The sequence below is a fragment of the Oncorhynchus mykiss genome, chromosome 8, assembly GCF_057628025.1.
Source record: "Oncorhynchus mykiss isolate SJ-2025 chromosome 8, ASM5762802v1, whole genome shotgun sequence".
NCBI classification, from domain to species: domain Eukaryota; kingdom Metazoa; phylum Chordata; class Actinopteri; order Salmoniformes; family Salmonidae; genus Oncorhynchus; species Oncorhynchus mykiss.
Genome location: NC_143029.1, coordinates 48,437,804 through 48,456,734, shown reverse-complemented (window position 1 = coordinate 48,456,734; position 18,931 = coordinate 48,437,804). Strand labels below are relative to the sequence as shown.

Genomic DNA, 18,931 nt, shown 5'->3' with positions numbered 1-18,931 from the left:
TTAAATGAGGGCTACCGGGTGCCCGCCTGAGCTGTGGGGCCGAGCGGTTTATTGGGTACCCGGAGCGGGTTTAGAGGTTGAAAAGAGAGCGTCCGGGTGCTCCCCGAGCGGTTTATTGGGTACCCGCAGCCACACCTGTAGCGCTTGATCTGGGAGACCGAGGTGGGAAGACCCGGTTAACCAGCAACCCCCAACCCCCTTCGGACACGGCCGGCGCACCTGTTCACTAGTGCCTACCAGGGAAGGGGGAATTGAGCCGGTCGGGCACAACCCAGGCAATGTGGCGATGCGGGGAACTGAGCTCGGGCGAGGGCCAAAGCCACTCTCCCGGCCCTGAGCCCCAAGCCGAGGGGAAGGAAGAGACTAAACCGTCTTCGGAGAGTCGTAGTCTCGCGCCGTTTACCCGCACTTCATCTGTCGATTTCGCTCGACGGCCTTCCGATCTATATTATTTAGTGGCCCTCCGGTCGACAACCGTTTTTATTTCGGTTATTTATTTCCCTTTTCTTGTGTTGTATTGTACTTGATTGCCCCGCTTCACTATCTTCCTGGGCTTATAGATCGAGACCTGCTGCGGATATGGGTACGGCCCGGCGCGAGATTTACACCCTCTCCCCCGGATTTTCAAGGGCCAGCGAGAGCTCACCGGACACCGCCGGAACCGCAATGCTTTCCAGGGCTTGGGCCCCTCTCTCAGGGCGAACCCATTCCAGGGCGCCCTGCCCTTCACAAAGAAAAGAGAACTCTCCCCGGGGCTCCCGCCAGCTTCTCCGGGATCGGTCGCATTACCGCACTGGACGCCTCGCAGCGCCCATCTCCACCACTCCAGATTCGGGGATCTGAACCCAACTCCCTTTCGATCGGCCGGGGGCGACGGAGGCCATCACCCCTCCCTTCTGAACGGCGTTCGCCCATCTCTTAGGACCGACTGACCCATGTTAAAATGCTGTTCACATGGAACCCTTCTCCACTTCGGCCTTCAAAGCTCTCATTTGAATATTTGCTACTACCACCAAGGTCTGCACCCGCGCCGGCTCCACCCGGGCCCGCGCCCTAGGCTTCGTCGCGGCATAGACCTCGAGGCTCTCATTGCCGACGACGGCCGGGTATGGGCCCGATGCTCCAGCGCCATCCATTTTCAGGGCTAGTTGATTCGACAGGTGAGTTGTTACACACTCCTTAGCGGATTCCGACTTCCATGGCCACCTTCCTGCTGTCTATATCGACCAACACCTTTTCTGGGGTCTGATGAGCGTCGGCATCGGGTGCCTTAACCCGGCGTTTGATTCATCCCGCAGGGCCAGTTCTGCTTACCAAAAGTGACCCACTAGGCAGCTCGCATTCTACGCCCGGCTTCTTACCCATTTAAAGTTTGAGAATAGGTTGAGATCGTTTCGGCCCCAAGACCTCTAATTATTCGCTTTACCATATAAAACTGTGAGACTTTGAGCGCCAGCTATCCTGAGGGAAACTTCGGAGGGAACCAGCTACTAGATGGTTCGATTAGTTTTTCGCCCCTGTACCCAGGTTGGACGACCGATTTGCACGTCAGGACCGCTACGGACCTCCACCTGAGTTTCCTCTGGCTTCGCCCTGCCCAGGCATAGTTCACCATCTTTCGGGTCCTATCGCAGATGAGATGAGCAACATATTTTTCAACAAGTCTGCAATATGTCTCAATAGAGTGATTGCGATTGGCTGGGAGGTATAAAATAACTCTTGCTTCTAAAAGGAGTCGGAGTATGTGCAGGTGAGTAACCTACTGGTTCAATAGAAATGTCAGGATTACAGGAGCTAAAGTATTCCCTTAAACAGATGTTTCTAAAAAACTTAAACACGTCTACCTTAACATCAAAATCGTTGCACTGAGTTGTAGGCACAAAAGATAGCCCTTTATTAAGCAAGGGGACATGGGCAGGGCTCAATATCTTGCTTGATAAATTAAAGACACTCAGTCCCGTGAGTTCTGGGAGTTCTGGGTTCGAAGTAAGAGGCATCCCTCTTGCGTCTGCCATGGAGAGGAGGAGCAGGACCTCCCTTGTCAGGGTTTCTCCAGAAGTAGACTTTATCCTCGGCCTTGTCTTTTTTATGTTGGTTGAATTCTTGATTTTAAGTTCCTTTATTTCTGTAGACAACTTGTCCTGGAGCGCTTGGTTAGTTTTCATCAGTTCATTGAATATGCCATCATCATTAACAGCTATTTGTAGAGCTGTGCGTTTGTCTTTAATCGTGTTATCCATTTCAATAAAATCCTTTTTCAACTGGTCAACAATTAATGTAATTAAATCAATAGAGCATTTGTTCAGGATGGCACACCAGCGCTCACAGAAATCATCTGTGCTCTGTCCCAATGATGGCCACCTGAGGCCCCGTGGAATAATGCATTGACGCACATAATCACTAAGAGTGACTATATGTAGATGCGTCAGGAAATTAATTATCATTCGGCATCGTTTTAGAGCTTTTTTTGTCGGTAGGGTGCTGTTTACTAGGTAACAGAACAATCTAGAAGAAAAAGAAACGCACACCTATTTAGGCGAGGTGCTGGCTAGCGGAGTAGAAACCTTAAAAATAAAGGAGAGCCGCACACTCTAGGAGCTCAGATGCAAAAATGTAATATCCAACGTTTGGACAGGCAAGCTGTCTACATATAATCACAAACACTGCATGGTGACTAGTTTATATAGTGTCAAAAGACACACAGGTGTCGTAATCACGGCCAAGTGTGGCCTAATATCATTGGTTAATTCTCAAACATTAAAATGGCATACAAAGAAAAGCATTCAAAACCAATTGGATAGCATACGATCATAGATCCAGGACCTCTATACCAGGTGGTGTCAGAGGAAGGCCCTAAGAATTACATCAACCCTAGTCATAGATTGTTTTCTCTGAATACACATCCTGGTAATCCATCTGGCCCTGCGGCCTTGTGAATGTTGACCTGGTTAAAGGTCTTACTCACATCAGCTTACGAGAGCGTGATCAAACAGTCGTCCGGAACAGCTAGTGCTCTAATGCATGCTTCAGTGTTGCTTGCCTCAAAGCGTGTAGAAGTAATTTATCTCATCTGGTAGACTTGTGTCACTGGGCAGCTCACGGCTGGGCTTCCCTTTGTAGTCTGTAATAGTTTGCAAGCCCTGTCACATCCGACGAGCGTCGGAGCCGGTGTAGAATGATTCAATCTTAGTCCTATCTTTTAAGATTTGCCAAATGGAGGGCGAGGGAGAGCTTTCTGTGTGTGGAGTAAAGGTGGTCTAGAATTTTTTTTTCTCTCAATGCACATGTAACATGCTGGTAGAAATGAGGTAAAACGGATTTAAGTTTCCATGCATTAAAGTCGCAGGCCACTAGGAGCGTCGCTTCTGGAGGAGCATTTTCTTGCTTACTTATGGCTTTATACAGCTCGTTGAGTGCGATCTTAGTGCCAGCATCAGTTTGGGGTGGTAAATAGACACCTACGAAAAATATAGATGAAATCTCTTGGTAAATAGTGTGATCTACAGCTTATCATGTGATACTCAACCTCGGGTGAGCAAAACATCGAGACTTCCTTAATATTTGACTTCACACACCAGCTGTTATTGACAAATAGACAAACACTGCCACCCGTTATCTCACCAGAGGTAGCTGTTCTGTCTTGCCAATGCACAGAAAAACCAGACAAATGTATATTATCCATGTCGTCGTTCAGCCATGACTTGATGAAACATAAGATATTACAGTTTTTAATGTCCCATGGTAGGAGAGTCTTGAACGGTGCTCATCCAGTTTGTTCTCCAATGATTGCACGTTGGCCAAGAGGAAGGACGGTAGAGGTGGGTTACCCACTCGCCAACGAATTCAAACAAGGCGTCCCCTGTATCGGTGTCTTCTCTTCATGCGAATGATGGGGATTTGGGCCTGGTCAGGTATCTGGACTAAATCCTTCTTGTCCGACTCATTAAATAAAAAATCTTCGTCCAGTTCGAGGTGAGTAATCACGGTTCTGATATCCAGAAGTTTTTTTTAGTCATAAGAAACATTGGCACCATTCTATATTGTGATCATTGCATCCAATGGATACGGATAAAGCTTTAGAACAAAGTTCTACAGTATTAGTAAAAATGATTGTTTTTACTAATACTGTAGAATGTGGATGATCTTGTTCCTGTAGAGGTTGTAAACACCCTGGTAAGTTTATTAATAACCTTAACCAGATTACAGGCACTGGTTACAGTGAGAAGTTTCCTCTTAAGTGGACAGCTTGATGAAAACCAGTCAATTTCCAGGTCCCCAAGAAAGTAGAACTCTCTGTTTACATGACATGCACTATCAAGCATTTCACACACATGATTTAGATACGGACTGTTAGCACTTGGTGGCCTATAGCAACACCCCAAAAGAAAAGGCTTTAGATGTGCCAAGTTAACCTGAAACCACAACACTTCAATAACACAAGACATAAGATATTCTCTAAACATTACAGGGATATGGCTCTAAATATACACAGCAACACCCCCATAAGTATTTCTGTCTCTTCTATAGATGTTATATACACTGCTCAAAAAATAAAGGGAACACTTAATAAATCTTGTGAAATCAAACTGTCCACTTAGGAAGCAACACTGATTGACAATAAAGTTCACATGCTGTTGTGCAAATGGAATTGACAACAGGTGGAAATTATAGGCAATTAGCAAGACACCCCCAATAAAGGAGTGATTCTGCAGGTGGTAACCACAGACCACTTCTCAGTTCCTATGCTTCCTGGCTGATGTTTTGGTCACTTTTGAATGCTGGCGGTGCTTTCACTCTAGTGGTAGCATGATGAGATGGAGTCTACAACCCACACAAGTGGCTCAGGTAGTGCAGCTCATCCAGGATGGTACATCAATGCGAGCTGTGGCAAGAGGTTTGCTGTGTCTGTCAGCGTAGTGTCCAGAGCATGGAGGCGCAAACCGACATCAACACGATGAAATAACCCATATGGAATCATGTTTTCACCACAAAAGTGTTAAATATATTTTTATTTTAGATTATTCAAAGTAGCCACCCTTTGCCTTGAGGACAGTTTGTACACGTTTGGCATTCTCTCAACCAGCTTCACTTGGAATGCTTTTCCAACCGTCTTCCCACACTGGCGGCTTTTCCTTCACTCTATGGTCCAACTCATCACAAAACCATCTCAATTGGGTTGAGGTCGGGTTATTGTGGGAGCCAGGTAATCTGATGCAGCACTCCATCACTCTCCTTCTTGGACAAATAGCCCTTACACAGCCTGAAGGTATATTAGGTCATTGTCCTGTTGAAAAACAAATGATAGTCCCACTAAGCGCAAATCAGATGGGATGGCGTATCGCTGCAGAATGCAGGACTCATCAGACCAAAGGACAGATTTCCACAGGTCTAATGTCCATTGCTTGTGTTTCTTGGCCCAAGCAAGTCTCTTCTTATTATTGGTGTCCTCTAGAAGTGGTTTCTTTGCAGTAAATCGACCATGAAGGCCTGATTAACGGAGTCTCCTCTGAACAGTTGATGTTGAGATGTGTCTGTTACTTTAACTCTGTCAAGCATTTATTTGGGCTGCAACTTTTTGGGTTACAACATGATTCCAGAATCTTATTTCATAGCTTTGATATCTTCACTATTATTATACAATGTAGAAAATAGTAAACAATAAAGAAAAACCCTTTTATGAGTAGGTGTGTCCAAACTCACCTCCCCTGTCTGATATCTTGACTTTTTCTATTCCACAATATCTAAAGGAAGAAATGTAACGTTTTGGTCATTTAAATGCTCTGCGACTGGAAAATCCCTGTAGTTTCTCCTGATTTAACTTTTACGTTCACTAATTCTCTGTTTGAGAGAACAAGAGGTTTTATATACATAGCACAGCTCACATGGACATTTAATAATGTAGATAACATGGGTGGTGGAGCACCTAATAATGTAATTTATTTGGAACCATTTTCCTGTATATCAGTGGTAGAAAAAGTCACATATTGTTGCACTATAAGCAGCCTCTGCATTTATAGCTACCATTCGGAAAAGGGCGATAAAGAGGGCAATTTTGTTGCTGACAGTTGGCATGGGACAATTGTTTGTGTAAATTGCAACCTCTCCTATATACAATAAGTGGTGGGTTCTTAAATTCAGCTGGCAGACCTTGGTCCGATGATAAAACATGCCAGCGTTTCTTGACAGCATCTCCCACTTTGCATGAGTTCAAAGTATATGTGGTGGTGAACATTACAGAGTGTTCTTTAGCTCTAGTGAGTCTTTTTTGTAGCAGCTCATCTCGTGTTTTCCCTAATGTCAAATTAAGAGCTTCCTCCACACATTGTGGAAAGTAGCCTCCTTTGAAACCTATTGTGCATCTCTGTTGTTGTTTCTAGATAGTCCCCTGTGGAGTGGCATATAAAGCGCAGTCTGAAAAAAGTTCTTAACTTTAAAACCGATGCACCTGGCACCTACTACTACACCCCGTTCAAAGGCACTTAAATCTTTTGTCTTGTCCAAATATCTTCTGAATGGGACACATGTACAATCCATGTCTCAATTGTCTCAAAGCTTAAAAATCCTTCTTTGACACGTCTTCTCCCCTTCATCTACACTGATTGAAGTGGATGTAATAGGTAACATCAATAAGGGATCATAGCTTTGATGTGAATTCACCTGGTTAGGTGTATGTCATGGAAAGAACAGACGTTAATGTTTTGTACACTGTATATAACACAGGAATGTCATGTTTTTGACTGCACTGGGCCTTTAATAGGCACATACTATAGTCATCTTTTATTATCCCTCTTGAGATGGGAAAACATCATGTTTATTTAATTAAGTTGAACATGTGCTCGTCATGATAGGTGAAATAAAACTATTTTTTCCCACCAAGTTACACTACCCAAAAGGGACTCATTTCGTGGAACTACCCAACAGCTTTTGGTCCTGAAAAGCTTTTGTAGAGGTGATGTACGGGTTGAATAGTGTAGGTCTTTGTAGAAGAATCCAGGTCGCTATAGACCTCTTCCTTTGTGTACAAATACTGGCACGATATGTGGATGTGCACGTGTTGATGGCAGTAGCTACGTTCAGTGAAGAAGTTGTCTCGTAGCAACCACTTGGTCTGTAGCAGGCTTTATGGCCTAGGATTTTTTTTAATTAAAAATTCTAAAGAATAGATAAAACATGGCAGAGCTGAAATTCCTTACACTAAAATCAACTGTACTCACCAGGATCGTGAAGGACCACAGTGATGTAGATACTGCATCAGGAGATTCAAACACCAACACAGAAGACCTGCCAGAGCCACTCACAGCTCTGTATGATGCCAATCTAAGGGACCTCTCACCACCTGAAATAAAGGAGAAAGGTGAAGAAGCTTTCCAGAGATTGAAACAGAAACTGACCCGTGATCAGTGTGAAACCCTTGAGCTTACCTCCAAGGAGCAGTCCAAATGCCAGGCCTGGCACATCAACCGAATCGGACGGATAACAAGCACCGCCTTCCATCGTGTGTGCACGGCAGGCAGAAACACAGACAAAATCAACTTGGTGAAAAAGACAATGCATTACAATGACAGTGAGTTGCATCATGTCCCAGCTGTACTTTGGGGAAGAGACATGGAGGACACAGCCAGAAAGTCCTACACGGAAGAAATGAGCAAAATCCATGCCAACTTCAGTGTGAAGCTCTCTGGTCTTGTCGTGCGGAAGGATCAACCACATCTCGGGGCGTCTCCAGATGGATTAGTGAACTGTTCCTGTTGTGGGAGAGGAACCCTTGAAGTTAAGTGCCCATACAAATACCGTGATGGCCTTACAGGGTGCCGTGATGACACACAGTTCTGCTTGGACAAATCACTGCACCTAAAGAAGAATCATAAATATTACCACCAAGTTCAACTTCACATGTTTGTTTGCAATGTCCAATACTGTGACTTTGTGGTTTGGACAAGTGCTGAGGTCATTGTGCGTCGCATAATCAGAGATGAAGAAATGGTACAAAAAGCCCTACCTAAGGCTGAAAGGTTCTTTCTTGCAAGTGTTTTGCCAGAACTATTGACACGAAGCCACGACCCTCTCCTAGAAACACTTAAAGAGTGTTCACACTGATATGCCGAAATTTGAACAATCTCAAGAAAGTAAAAAATCTATATGAAGTGGAAAGAATTCAAATGAATTTACATTTTGACATTTGGAAGATGCAATATCACAACACAGCACAAAATACCTCATATGAGCACATTGTTACAGTTTTGTAAATTGTACACTGGAAGTTGGGAAGAAAGTACAGGGAGTGCAAATTTAATAATAAATAGAACATGAAACAGAAACAAAGTCAATAATGCCTTAGGAAACCAAGGTGGAGTGACAGATAAGGGGAGATAATCAGGAGGTGATGGAATCCATGGGTCATGAGGCGCAGGTGCGTAACAATGGTGGCAGGTGTGCGTAATGAGACAACTGGCGACGTTGAGCGCCAGAGAGAGAGAGCGGGAGTAAACGTAACATTATCCCCTGACGCTCGGCTCCAGATGACACCAATCAGAGGGACGGTCTTGAGGACCAGGAGCGGGCCGGTCGCTTCTGCTGAGGCGCAGGAACTTGTAGAGCCGGCTGAGGCATGGGAGCCTGAAAAGGTCGGCATGGGAGCCTGAAAAAGCCGGCTGAGGCATGGGGAGCCTGCTGAGCCAACCGTGGCATGAGAACCTGACGAGCCAGTTGAGGCATGGAAGCCTGACGAGCCAGCTGAGGCATCCCTGGTTGCTTTGGAAGTGGCACTTGGACCTGACGTCACCAGTAGAAAAAAATTAGGGAAAATACCTATGCGTAATGATGGACGACCAAAGTACTCAAAATGAAGTAAATAAATAATGAAATAATGAAATGTATTATTTTAAAATATTTTAAGAATAAGTGCCACACTATTTGAAATCTTTTTCACAATGTTACTTTTCACAATAATGTTACCATATTTAATTTAATTATAATACATTGTATTTCCCAATATTTTTTTAATTTCATAATGTATTTCCGATTCCATTGTATTTTTCATTTCATGGCCACTCGCAAGGGATATTTACAGTATATATCCCTCTTATGTCAATCAGCCCAGGTGGGTAGTCTTTAGTCACTGATTGTGTAATCATTCACAATCGATTACTTCATCCTGTTGAACTTGACCTGACAGTTAAGGCAGAGCTAGGTATGCATTTTCCTGATATGATTCGAGTATTTTTTGTTATTATCCGTAATTGGAAAAAATAAATGTTCGGTTGCCAACATGCAACTTTAAATCAAGTGCGAGGTGCTACATGGTCTAAATAGCTCAACTAGCTAATTTGCCTGTCTGTAAAGAGAAGGGAGGGTTGTATGCTGATCCTGCTGCTCTGATTGGATAGAGAGAAGATGTATTTCACAATCCACTCGCTCACGCCATCACTTCTCCTCGCATGTTTCGGTCTGATCACTAAGATTGCTGCTGCCTCCTGTTTGCCTGCTACTATGAGGAGGATGGTGAGGATGTTTGCTAGCAAGCAATGTGTATAGCATCTAACAAGTGGGCGAAAATGATTTTTTAAATAAATGTTGATGCGCATTCTGAGTGACAGCAAACAGCAAAAGTTGAGGAGACACACTCTCCATGCGCTGTTCCAAATCTGCAGCGTTTTCGGTATTTTTCCAATATATGGAGTGTTTGGTGCAGACTTCTCCAAACGATTGGCGGCTTCACGGAGAAACTATAGACTTGTGGTTTCATCCATTGTAAAGAAAAGTAGCTACATCAAAAACAGGGCAACGCGAGAATGCATACTGTTACAAGCTCGACTTCTTTAAGCTTTTATTGGCGGACTACATCCAAAAAGGTGTATTGCCGCCACATATTGGGTGGGGTAAAAACAGATACTTTAACGAAAATAAATAAAACCAACTCATATTATTCAAAAAAAACTAAAAAGTCAATATACTCCTTCACTTAGTCAAATGTACTCCGATCCCTACACAGAGGGTGAAGCATCTTCAGATAGTATTCCCTGCAGTGTTTCAGCAGTGAAATCCTAGAGAGCCCAGATTCTTTTAGCCGCTTTCACAATTATTTTTGTTGTTAGTTCTGTTCTGAACAATACATCCCCTGTGCAATAAATGCAACAAAATCATCCTTCTCTTTGACTTAAGCCACCACTTTTGCCTAACAATCTTGTTCAAGGGCTTTGAACCAATTACCTACTTGACCACGCCCACTTGCATTGATTGGCATATCCCCTTGCGATTATGGTTATGAAATTTGGAAATACCAAAGATTATGGATATACTGACGTCTCTCCGCCCTAACAATGGGAGTAATTGTCCACACAGCGGCAAGTCAGGCTGTCAAGCGCCCACCTGTCCTTTCTTTGCTGTCTAGCTCACGCCTATCCTTTCTTTGGATTGGTGGATACATTTTATTATTGTAATCCATTACTGAACCTCTCATTGACCTCCAAACAAAAACTCCTTGCTTGGTGGGCAAAACAACGAAAAAACACCACCTGCTGGAGGGAGACAAATTTTCCGCAGAGTTGGGCCTCTCTTCCTCTATGGAAATACATCATGTGACAAAGCGCCATTATAAAATTATAAAAGTTCTGATGAAAAAAAAACATTGGGAAATACAATGTATTATGAAATATGCTAACATTATTTTGAAAAATTGCATTATGAAAAAATATTTAATAATAATGCAGCACCTATTCTTGAATCATTTATTTTTTTATTTTATTTTTATTTTACCTTTATTTAACCAGGCAAGTCAGTTAAGAACAAATTCTTATTTTCAATGACGGCCTGGGAACAGTGGGTTAACTGCCTGTTCAGGGGCAGAACGACAGATTTGTACCTTGTCAGCTCGGGGGTTTGAACTCGCAACCTTCCGGTTACTAGTCCAACGCTCTAACCACTAGGCTACCCTGCCGCCCCATATATTTGATGTATTTATTAATTAATTATTTATTTTAATTAATTATTTATGTATTTTTATCTTGAGTATGTGGTATTTAATTGTATATCTAATTTCATTTGAAGTACTTTGGTACTCCTTATACTGTACTTCCCATTGCAAACATCTTCATTACATTCAACAACAAAAAAATAACCAGTGAACAAAGTTTAAATGCAACAATGTTTCACACACGGAACACATTTTTTTCAAAGTGATAGCTAACAACCACAAGTGAGCTGCAATAATAAAATGACATTTCCACTCACCAGATGATCATTTGAAACATAACTTCTTGTTGAAAGTTCATCTTGAAAAGGGTCTAAGATAATAAATGAGCATCAACATCTTATTTGATAACACCTGCAGCTATTGCAGCCCCCGCACACTATCCTACAACAAAAACTAACTTGCTTAGACCGTGGGAAAACTACTGCTCGCTATTGAGCAATGATCTGTAGGCCTTCGTGAAGGCAGAAGTTTCCATATGTTTTTGTAAAAATGGTCCCACCCATTATAAATCCAAATGTGATTGGTTGATTCTACTGTCTGCCCTAATACAGTTGAAAGACAGCCTTCTATCAAACTTCTGAGGGCCTAGCCCAGAGGTAGGCAACCCTGGTCCTGGAGTGCCACAGGCACTTCATGTTTTTGATTTAACCAACCTGGAAGACCAGGTGTTTTGAATTTAGGCAATCATTGACCTGATCAGTTAGCTCAGTTGGTCAGGTGTGGTGTCTAGTTGGAATAAAATCCTGCAGTACCTGCAGCACTCCAGGAACAGGGTTGCCTACCGCTGCCTAGTCAGTGGTGAGTTATCTATAGATGTATCTACAGAGTTTCTAAACCCAGAGGCGCAACATCACAAGACTTCCCAGGAAGCAGAAGCAGACCAGGTTGGGGTTTTGGGTTTGAGAAGTCAATGAAACATATGAACAAATATTCCTTAGTTGTTAATTCTCTCGAAATTGAAAGGCTCAACCTAGATTTGAGCCAATGTCTTAAGTAGTTGGTCATGATATTACTCCAACCTTGTGAAAGTGACAAACTGACACGTTTTCATTTAGGTCAAAAACGACTTTATATCGAAGAAGTGCCTTTAATTTGATGGCCTACACATGAACAGTACAGTGTGAGACAACCGTTGGACCCTACGATGTGTTGCTACACATGAGCTTAGATAGCCAACATCACCACCACATCACCAAGCAAAATCCTTATTCAATCTTTTTTTCTCATCAGTTTTAACCCTTTCCTTTCCAACACAAACTGAAGAGATTAAATCCGATGTTCGGGCGGTGCTCAGCGGTCGACGTCACCGGTCTTCTAGCCATCATTGATCCATTTTTCATTTTCCATTGGTTTTGTCTTGTCGTCCTACACACCTGGTTTCAATGCGGCAGGGTAGCCTAGTGGTTAGAGCGTTGGACTAGTAACCGTAAGGTTGCAAATCCCCGAGCTGACAAGGTACAAATCTGTCGTTCTGCCCCTGAACAGGCAGTTAACCCACTGTTCCTAGGCCGTCATTGAAAATAAGAATTTGTTCTTAACTGACTTGCCTAGTTAAATAAAGGTAAAAAAAAAAAAATCCCATTCATTACCTGTTGTGTATTTAACCCTCTGTTTCCCCTCTTGTCTTTGTCAGAGATTGTTTGTTATTATTTCGTGTTGTTTGTATTGGTGTGCGACGGGTCCTCGTACCCACTTTGTTTTGTTAATTTATTAATGGTTTTGGAGTTATGTTTTAAGTTATTAATAAACTACTCCATTTTACCAAGATCGATGCCTATGACTATCATTGAAAACAAGAATATAATCAGGCTCTCAGAATATTATTGAAAATAGAATTTAGAACATTTATATTTAAAATATACAATTATTTAATAAATCCTTGGGCTTTCATTGACTGTATTTTGATCAAACACATCCTAACTTTGGATTTGAAGAAACAGGCCATACTGAACATTCCTCTGGCCCCTTCTCCAGTCTTTCATGTTTACAGCAATTGGGCATACTCTTTACAGTGATGCATGACCTGATTTATTAAGTTCTCACATATAAATGCGCACACACACACACACACACACACACACAAAAACTCACTCAGTCATGCACACATACAAAAAGAGGAGGTAGAAGCATCTCCAGTCAGATTTTGTCTAGTCAGACGACGCACCGGTGGCAGTTTGTGCTTGGGGAAAGGGTGCGCAAGCCAGCGCTCAATGGAGTTTTCCTGAGAGGGCTCCAATGCTGAGGCAGCAAAAACAAACAACCAGCACCCACACAAAGAGCCCCAATACACCAACCTGAACCAGGCCACTGTCACAATGACAACACAAACACCACAGGCGAACAATAAGCCCCTCTGCTTTCCAGAAGCCCAGGCTGCAATAAAGAGCCATGCGCCCAGGGACACGGGCTGTTTGACACCACAGGCCACCCAACATATTCTCAAGCCACTCAATGATGTCTATGCATGGTGACTAGCCTTCTTCTGACACGCACACGCTCCCGCATTCTCTCGTCTCATACCCACATTCTCCAAGTACAAGGGCCATGCCTCTGCCAAGACGTCGGTCCTCCTTCTTGGACCAGCACTCCGCTGCAGAGCGCCCCGGTAGCGCCAGCACCAGGGCTGGCACCGCGGGCATCACCACAGCCCCCCGGGGCGTCTTTGTGGGGACAGCCCCCACGGGCGGCACCTGCAACCTGGGCACGCGAGTGTCGCGGCGTGCCCTGGGCATCAGCAGTGTGTTCCTGCAGGGGCTGAGGAGCACGGCTGTGCCTGTTATGCCCCATGGGGCTGGGGCTGGTGGCAGGCAGCACCCCGGGGGTGCTGAGAGCCTTAACTGCTGCCTGATGGAGTACAGGGACAAGGTGCACGCCCTGGAGCTGCTCAACCAGCAGCTGGAGGAGCAGATCCGACACTGCCTGGATCGTAAGGCGTCCAGTGCCGGAGCCTGGGGTCCCCTCAGACAGGACTGGGAGGACGTCTACAGGCAGGTAAGGAAGGGGAGAGAAGGAGGTAGTTGAGGATGATGGGTAGAGAGGATACAGATAGGTTAGGGGGAGAAAGGAAGAGCAGTGAGGAGAGGGGTAAAGAAGGACTAGGATGACTTCTACAGGAAGAGGGAGAGGGAGGAGGGAGTTGAGTATGATGGGTAGAGGGTACAGACTGATAAGAAGGGAAAGAGAAAGAATGGGAGGAGAGGGGTAGAGAAGGACTGGGAAGACAACTGGGTACAGGTAAATAAGAGAGGGAGTTGTTGAATTGTTCACAAGTCCTAGGATGAAGTTAAGAAAGCTCCTGCCGATGCAGCAGTGCAGCATTTTGCTGTTCTGTGCCTCCGACCAGATGGGAGTAGGTTGAAGCACTGATTGAGTGGGTGATTGGAGCTGGAGATTGTGGCGGGATTTGCGTTGGATAGTGCGTTCATTTAAAAGTGACAGTTTTGGAATGGGGAGTCTAACTTTGAAGCAGTGTTCATGATCCTCAATTGTTTATTGCACTGTGAGACTGTTAGCATATTTTAATTTGTTTACCTTTATTTAACCAGGGGAAACCCATTAACACAAAGGTCTCATTTATAAGGCTGCCCTGGGAACAATACATCAACATGATCAGCCTCAATACAATACTATACAGTTATAATGACACATTACAACAAATCAAATTCAAAAGTGACAGATAAAATTACACCTCAATCAAAACATCACCACATTCCTCCTCAAAGTCCCAAACTGACCCTTCGAGACCAGAGAGTCAAGCCTCAAAGTGGCCTGCAGGTCATTCCATGCGCTAGGGGCACAATAAATACATCCAATCTTCCGGACTCTGTGGAGTCCCACGGAGTCTCTAGAGCCAGCCAGCCTTGAAAGGGAGTCTGATGGCAGCTGGATTTCCAATTAAGAAATGATGTTGAAGTATAGCAGTCTTCCATTGATGAGATGCAATGCATTGTGATGCCATTATAATGCACTCCAAGACTTGGCACAGGCATGCATGACTCCCTTATCATCAGTGATGTAGTGAGTAAACAAAATAGGTTTGTAAAAGCTGACCACCTTTCGCAGTGTATAAAGTAACACTCCCTGAATGCAGTTTTCAGCGATAGGTGGGTAAACGCTCGTGCAAAATAAAAAAGTTGTGTAATTGATGTCTACCTGCGTTTACCCTCCACTACACCACTGCTTATAATGTCTGGTCTTATAATGAGGATCTCATAATGATCCTCGCTTAATAACAGCTATTTTGAGTCCATTGAAAATGACCTGCATAGAGAGACTTAACATACGCCTTATAATAAGACATTGTAAAGGCGCATCCATGCTTTTAACAAGTCATTTTGCATTATACCTGCATGCAGAATACCCATTTATCGAACAATTTACCCTAAGTTGGACTTCAGAGCATCTGTTGCACCCTAGTGGACAGACTGACATATTGCAAAATCTCCCCCATAGGTTAGTGAGTCCATCCTTGACAATGCCAGGCTAATGCTGCAGACAGAGAATGTGCAGGCCAATGCTGAGGACTTCAAGGACCGGTGAGTGTACACTCTCCTCACCTCCTCTCTTCTCACCTCCTTCCCAAAACGTCAGAACCTGGGGAATCGAGAAGAGCATGGAGAAGAACACCCTGACTTTTGAGATTCACTTTCTCTCCATCATGTAGGTATGAGAATGAGCAGCCCTTCAGGAAAGCGGTTGAGGAGGAGATCAGCTCTCTGTACAAGGTGATTGACGATGCCAACCTGACCAAGTCAGACCTGGAGAGCCAGATGGACAGCATGAGGGCTGAGCTCCGAGACCTGGCCCGCAACCACGAGGAGGTGAGTCAAGCATGAAGGATGGAGCACATACTGGAAAAAACAGATTACCAGCAGACCGCTAACTTTGTCATAGGGTTCCTTGTCGGGTTTTTAGAGTGGGATATTAGAGAAGGGGATATTCCCGTCAACATACAATCTAACAAAATACAATTTCCCACTTAGTTGAATCCCCAAGACAGTTCTTGTGTATTCGTTAAGTTTATTTACCCAGCATAGAAATAAATGGATCACATAAGAAACCCTAACTGCTAGCATTTCCATAGGATTCCTTTCTTGTGGGGTTTGTCCACTGACAAGCATTTACCTCCAACCCAGAGTGAAAACCCACACCTCATCCAGCTGGTTGTTATTGGAAATCAGATGATAAGGATCATATTGATTATATGAATCCGGTGTATTGGTGTTGGGGTGGAACAAAGGCCCTTTTCCCAGGTGTTCTTCTGCTCCCTCCAGGACGTGAGGGTGCTATACAACCAGATGGCAGGCCGTGAGGTGGACGAACCGGATGCCCCCATTGAGACCAATCTGGACCAGATACTGGCCTACATCCGCTCCCACTGGGAAAGAGTCATCGAGAAGAACCGTGCCGAGACCGATGCCTACCTGGAATACAAGGTAAGTTCATACTGTAGTTCCCCACACTTACACCCTAAAACTTCTGAGTAAAAAGGGGAGAAATCAATATTTACTTTTGATAGATCAATGTGTAGTTGAAATGTATTTACATTTGTCTTTAGTTGTTTATCTATTATGAGGTCAGCTTGAGGTTTATTGTGTCTAGTAGGGGCCAGGCAAAACAAACGGAATACAACTGTTCTTTGACATAGCTTGACGTGTGTGTGTGTGTGTGTGTGTGTGTGTGTGTGTGTGTGTGTGTGTGTGTGTGTGTGTTCAGCAGGAGGAGAGTGTCGGCAGTAAGCTGAGTCATGAGGAGGAGGAGCTGGAGTGTCTGAAGACGGAGTATAACGATGCTGGTTGTAAAATCCAGAGTTTGCAGGCCGAAACCGAGTCCATCAGAGCACTGGTACGTATTGAGCCGTCACCTCTACAGTGTCCCTATATAGGGCAACGTTTTTGGGGACAGCCCAACACCACCAATAGTGTGTATGTCAGTGGAGAATGGTGGAGGTAGAAATAGGAAGGATGGGCTAATTGGAATGGTTAGAATGGAACGAATGAAACACAAAGTGTGTGTGTGTGTGTGTGTGTGTGTGTGTGTGTGTGTGTGTGTGTGTGTGTAGGTGTCAACTGCATCAACTGTGTCAACTTGCTCCAACAGAAGCGCGGCCTGGAGAACTCCCTGAACGACGCCAAGCATTGGCATGACATCGAGTTGCAGAACCTGGGATCCGTCATTGGCAAGCTGGAGTCAGAGCTGGGCGACGTCCATGGCGACATTGAACAGCAACGCCGTGACTATGAGACGTTGCTGGGCAACAAAATGCGCCTGGAGCTGGAGATCGGCACCTACCACGGCATCTTGGATGGGGAGGAGAGCCGCTACCACCCCTCGATGTGAGTAGCTAACTTCAGAGATAACCTCTGAGGCAAAGGCCATATCAAAAAAGAAGATTAATAGCCCAGCAGGCAAAATACCATTGGCACATGACTTCTTAATTATATAATTTTCTGGTTGTAAACTTGTTTTCTGTTTATGCTATTATAGTAACAGTGCTTGACTTGGACTGAAATAGGTTCCAGTACTCATTTTGGGAGCCGGTACTGTTTATATTATCAAGGTGAACTCCACGCAATATATTCCAATGGGTGAGATTGCATGACCTCCTTTGACACGATGTTCCTCTCAACAGGTGCACAGGTGCATCAGAGCCTGAAGGGAGACGAACTCCCCTTCCTCCCCATTTGGAGCCCCACGGCGGCCCAGCACCTCAAGGTAAAGTCTACTACAGTCCCGTTCAAAAACCGAGGAGGAGTAAGGCACTCTTCATGATATTAAAATACCTCAATTGTGGTGGCAAGTTCAATTGAACAATATCTTAAAAACTCCGACTTTTTTCTGAATGTGAAGCATTCATCAGGGAGAACAGCCTGATTGTTTAGAATATTGACATCAACAAAACACCAAATTATGGAATTTCTCATGGAAGAATGGTGCCGAATCCTTGCTATAGAGTTCCGGGCTTGTAGACTCTATGCCAGGGTGCATTGAAGCTGTTCTTGGGGCTCTGACGGCTCGCTGTGGCCCAACGCCTTATTAAAACACATTATGTTGGTGTTTCCTTTATTTTGGCAGTTACCTGTGTATCTCTTCCTAAAGCATATCTACACACAGATGACAATTATCTTGATTTCCTCAAACATTTCACACACCTGCATGTGAAAGCTGACTGGCATGTGAGCGATGTGTGACGTTGTTCCCTGTTTTTGGGAGCATCTTCCAAGTGCTAGTCACCCTTGTAGAAACCAGTAGGAGTAAGTTGTTGTTAGGTTGCTTGTAATTATCGAGGACCAGGAGTGACAAAATCTTTTAGAAAAATGTATACATGAATATTGAAAATGTACAGAAATCAATGTATATATTTCCTCATCAGTTTTCAAATGTTCTATTATTTGTTTATTAATTTAGAAGTGCATTATTAACGCATTAATAGTCAATTACTTTTCTAATTTAATCATTGGTTTATGTTCACATTTATTTTTTATTTATTTTTTGTCACTCCTGGTCCACCATACTAGTAGGTTGTTGGTTCATTGAGGACGGAAATCATTTCTGCAAGTGCAGAAACACATTCTCACCTTTCTTCATACTATTTGTAAATTATATATCTATTAAATATTGTTCAAGTCCTTTATACTTGATTTGATTTATTAGCGTCCCCAATAGCCGACTCCAATGGTGACAGCTTTTCTTACTGGGGTCCGATACTATTCCGGCATTTTTTTGTCTTATCAGGTTCCAACACATCTAGTTACTAGTGGAAAGACTGAGGACCATTTGGGGACAAGGCCACTTCTTAATTTTGGTGCTCAAGTTATCATCGACTGTCCTTGGGTTTGGAATAACACCAATGAACATGAAGCTCTCACACCGTTGATCTCCAAGGTATCTGTGCAGTTTCCTTCAGAGACCATGTTCTTAGTAAAGAGTGTAATAAAATTGAAACCTCTGCAAGAAAGC

The 18,931-nt window shown here is 43.9% G+C and overlaps 1 protein-coding gene and 1 pseudogene across 2 annotated transcripts; one reads left to right on the top strand and one right to left on the bottom strand.

Moving 5' to 3' along the window:
* Positions 1–551: 551 nt before the first annotated feature.
* LOC149981673 (28S ribosomal RNA) lies at positions 552–1,681 on the bottom strand (annotated as a pseudogene).
* Positions 1,682–12,507: 10,826 nt separating this feature from the next.
* Positions 12,508–18,929, top strand: LOC110529978 (phakinin). Of its 2 annotated transcripts, none has more exons than XM_036985517.2 (8): positions 12,508–13,963; positions 15,425–15,507; positions 15,636–15,792; positions 16,246–16,407; positions 16,688–16,816; positions 17,072–17,307; positions 17,604–17,686; positions 18,707–18,929. In XM_036985517.2, the coding sequence occupies exons 1-8, from the start codon at positions 13,517–13,519 to the stop codon at positions 18,727–18,729; spliced, it is 1,320 nt and encodes a 439-aa protein (XP_036841412.2). In that variant the 5' UTR covers positions 12,508–13,516; the 3' UTR covers positions 18,730–18,929. The 2 variants fall into 2 exon arrangements, with proteins under 2 accessions (XP_036841412.2, XP_036841413.2); XM_036985518.2 differs by having other exon boundaries at positions 13,348–13,963; positions 16,691–16,816.
* The last annotated feature ends 2 nt before the right edge of the window (positions 18,930–18,931 follow it).

Excerpts from the sequence above, each read along its gene's own strand:
- LOC110529978 (XM_036985517.2), top strand. The coding sequence starts at position 13,517 with ATGCCTCTGCCAAGACGTCGGTCCTCCTTCTTGGACCAGCACTCCGCT. Across the intron at positions 13,964-15,424 it reads GGGAGGACGTCTACAGGCAG|GTTAGTGAGTCCATCCTTGA; the intron begins GTAAGGAAGGGG and ends TCTCCCCCATAG. Across the intron at positions 15,793-16,245 it reads TGGCCCGCAACCACGAGGAG|GACGTGAGGGTGCTATACAA; the intron begins GTGAGTCAAGCA and ends TGCTCCCTCCAG.